Source organism: Lagopus leucura, unplaced genomic scaffold (genome assembly GCF_019238085.1).
Source record: "Lagopus leucura isolate 7727_CA_CO unplaced genomic scaffold, USGS_WTPT01 28524-0_obj-0_obj, whole genome shotgun sequence".
Lineage (NCBI taxonomy): Eukaryota > Metazoa > Chordata > Aves > Galliformes > Phasianidae > Lagopus > Lagopus leucura.
In genome coordinates this window covers 1-1821 of record NW_024963350.1, presented here as the reverse complement: position 1 = coordinate 1821, position 1821 = coordinate 1, and the positions used below count along the sequence as shown (strand labels likewise).

The following is a 1821-nucleotide window of genomic DNA, read 5'->3' as shown; positions in this document are numbered from 1 at the left end:
CATCCCCATCCCATCCCCAGGCCCGTGCTGACCTCCCCGTCTCTCCTCAGGCCGGCCCCCGCCGCTCTGCCATGCGGCCCTGATGGAGCCCAACGCCTTCCCCCACCTCCAGCTCTGGTGTCCCCGTCCTTTTGGCACTTACACCCAAAACAAGCCATGCCCCGTCCCCATCCCCACCCGGAAGCCGTGCCGTCCCCCCGAGGACCCCCCCAGCGCCCGAGGACCCTCCGAGAACACCCCCCCCCCTCTCCCCGCCGCACCGGCAGAGGAAGGCCGCGTGTTGCTGGACACGTGGTACGTCATCAAACCTGGCAACACCAAAGAGAAAGTGGCATTTTTCGTGGCCCACCAATGCGGCGGTGCCGGCGGCCGCGCCAACACCATGAAGGTGAAGGGCAACTGGGGCAGCGAGAGCTCCAAAGCCAAACGGCGCCGGCGTTGCCACCAGCCCGGTAAGATCCCCCATCACGAAGGGGATGGCGAAGCTCCGGACCCTCTTTCTGTGGCCGAAATGGTGGCGTTGGTGGAGCAGCGGGCGGCGTTGGCCGTGCAGAGCTTGATGGAGGTGAACGGCGACGCCAAAGGGCCGCCGGCACCGCCGGGCAGCGACTGCAGCCGCGTGGCCGAGGCCGTGGCACACTTTGAGTCACGGCAACGCGCCGGCGGGCGGCACAACGGGCTGTGTCACCCCAGTGGTGACTGCGCCAGCACCACGGCAGCAACGGCGACAGCAGCGCCGGGCGAAGTCCGCATCGCCTTCCGAATCTCCAGCGCTCGCGACGGCCGCGCCAGCACCGCATCCGGTGAGCCAGCGAGCGCCGGAGGGCGGCCCGGCTGTGTGTTCATGGGTGGAGGTGGTGGCACCCGCGCCAAGGACAAGATCACCTGTGATCTGTATCAGCTCATCAGCCCCTCCCGTGATCAGCTCCCCACCAATGTTGAGTTCTTGTTGGCCAACGCGGCGCCCAACGCTGACCGCGACGGCGCCGATGTGGCCGTGCCGTGCGGCGAAGGGGCGGCGGGCAACAGCAAGGCCGATGGCCCCGAGGGGACGGCGGGCGAAACGGCGGCAGTGGCACGGGACTGCGTGTCTGGCTTCCACGTGGACGTGGTGGTGACGGGGGTGGTGGATCAGTGCGTCTTCTTCGGCAAAGACAGCACCAAGAAGGTGAAGGAGGAGACGGTGCGCTTGGCGGCGCCGCAGGAGGACCCGCCGCCTCCAGGACAGCTCTTCCTCCTGCCCGGTGCCGAGGACACGAACCAAACGGGGCCGGGGATGGAGGCACAGGAGGAAGCGCCGCCCGCCGCCGCCGACCCGTCGCTGTGCCGTCTGTACCGCCACGTGTCGCACGATTTCTTGGAGATCCGCTTCAAGATCCAGCGGCTGCTGGAGCCGCGGCAGTACATGCTGCTGCTGCCGGAGCACGTGATGGTGAAGATTTTCAGCTACCTGCCCACCCAGACCCTGGCCGCCCTCAAATGTTCCTGCCACTACTTCAAATCCATCATCGAGACGTTCGGGGTGCAGGCCACCGACTCGCGCTGGAACCGCGACCCGCTGTATCGCGACGATCCCTGCAAGCAGTGCAAGAAGCACTACGAGAAGGGGGACGTGTCGCTGTGCCGATGGCACCCCAAGCCCTACCACCACGACCTGCCTTACGGCCGCTCCTATTGGATGTGCTGCCGCCGGCCCGACAAGGAAGCGCCCGGCTGCCGCGTGGGGCTGCACGACAACAACTGGGTGCACCCGGCGGCACGCCGCGATGATGGCAGGTGAAGGGACGTGGGGACACGGCGCCGGACCCCCAAAATGGTGGG

At 67.6% G+C, this 1821-nt stretch overlaps 1 protein-coding gene across 1 annotated transcript; it reads left to right on the top strand.

Moving 5' to 3' along the window:
- Positions 1-23: 23 nt before the first annotated feature.
- On the top strand, positions 24-1815 carry FBXO46 (F-box protein 46). The gene has a single exon (XM_042891286.1). The coding sequence runs from the start codon at positions 83-85 to the stop codon at positions 1778-1780; it is 1698 nt and encodes a 565-aa protein (XP_042747220.1). The 5' UTR covers positions 24-82; the 3' UTR covers positions 1781-1815.
- The last annotated feature ends 6 nt before the right edge of the window (positions 1816-1821 follow it).

Bases quoted from the DNA above. Each gene is read 5' to 3' on its own strand.
- FBXO46 (XM_042891286.1), top strand. From the start codon at position 83: ATGGAGCCCAACGCCTTCCCCCACCTCCAGCTCTGGTGTCCCCGTCCT.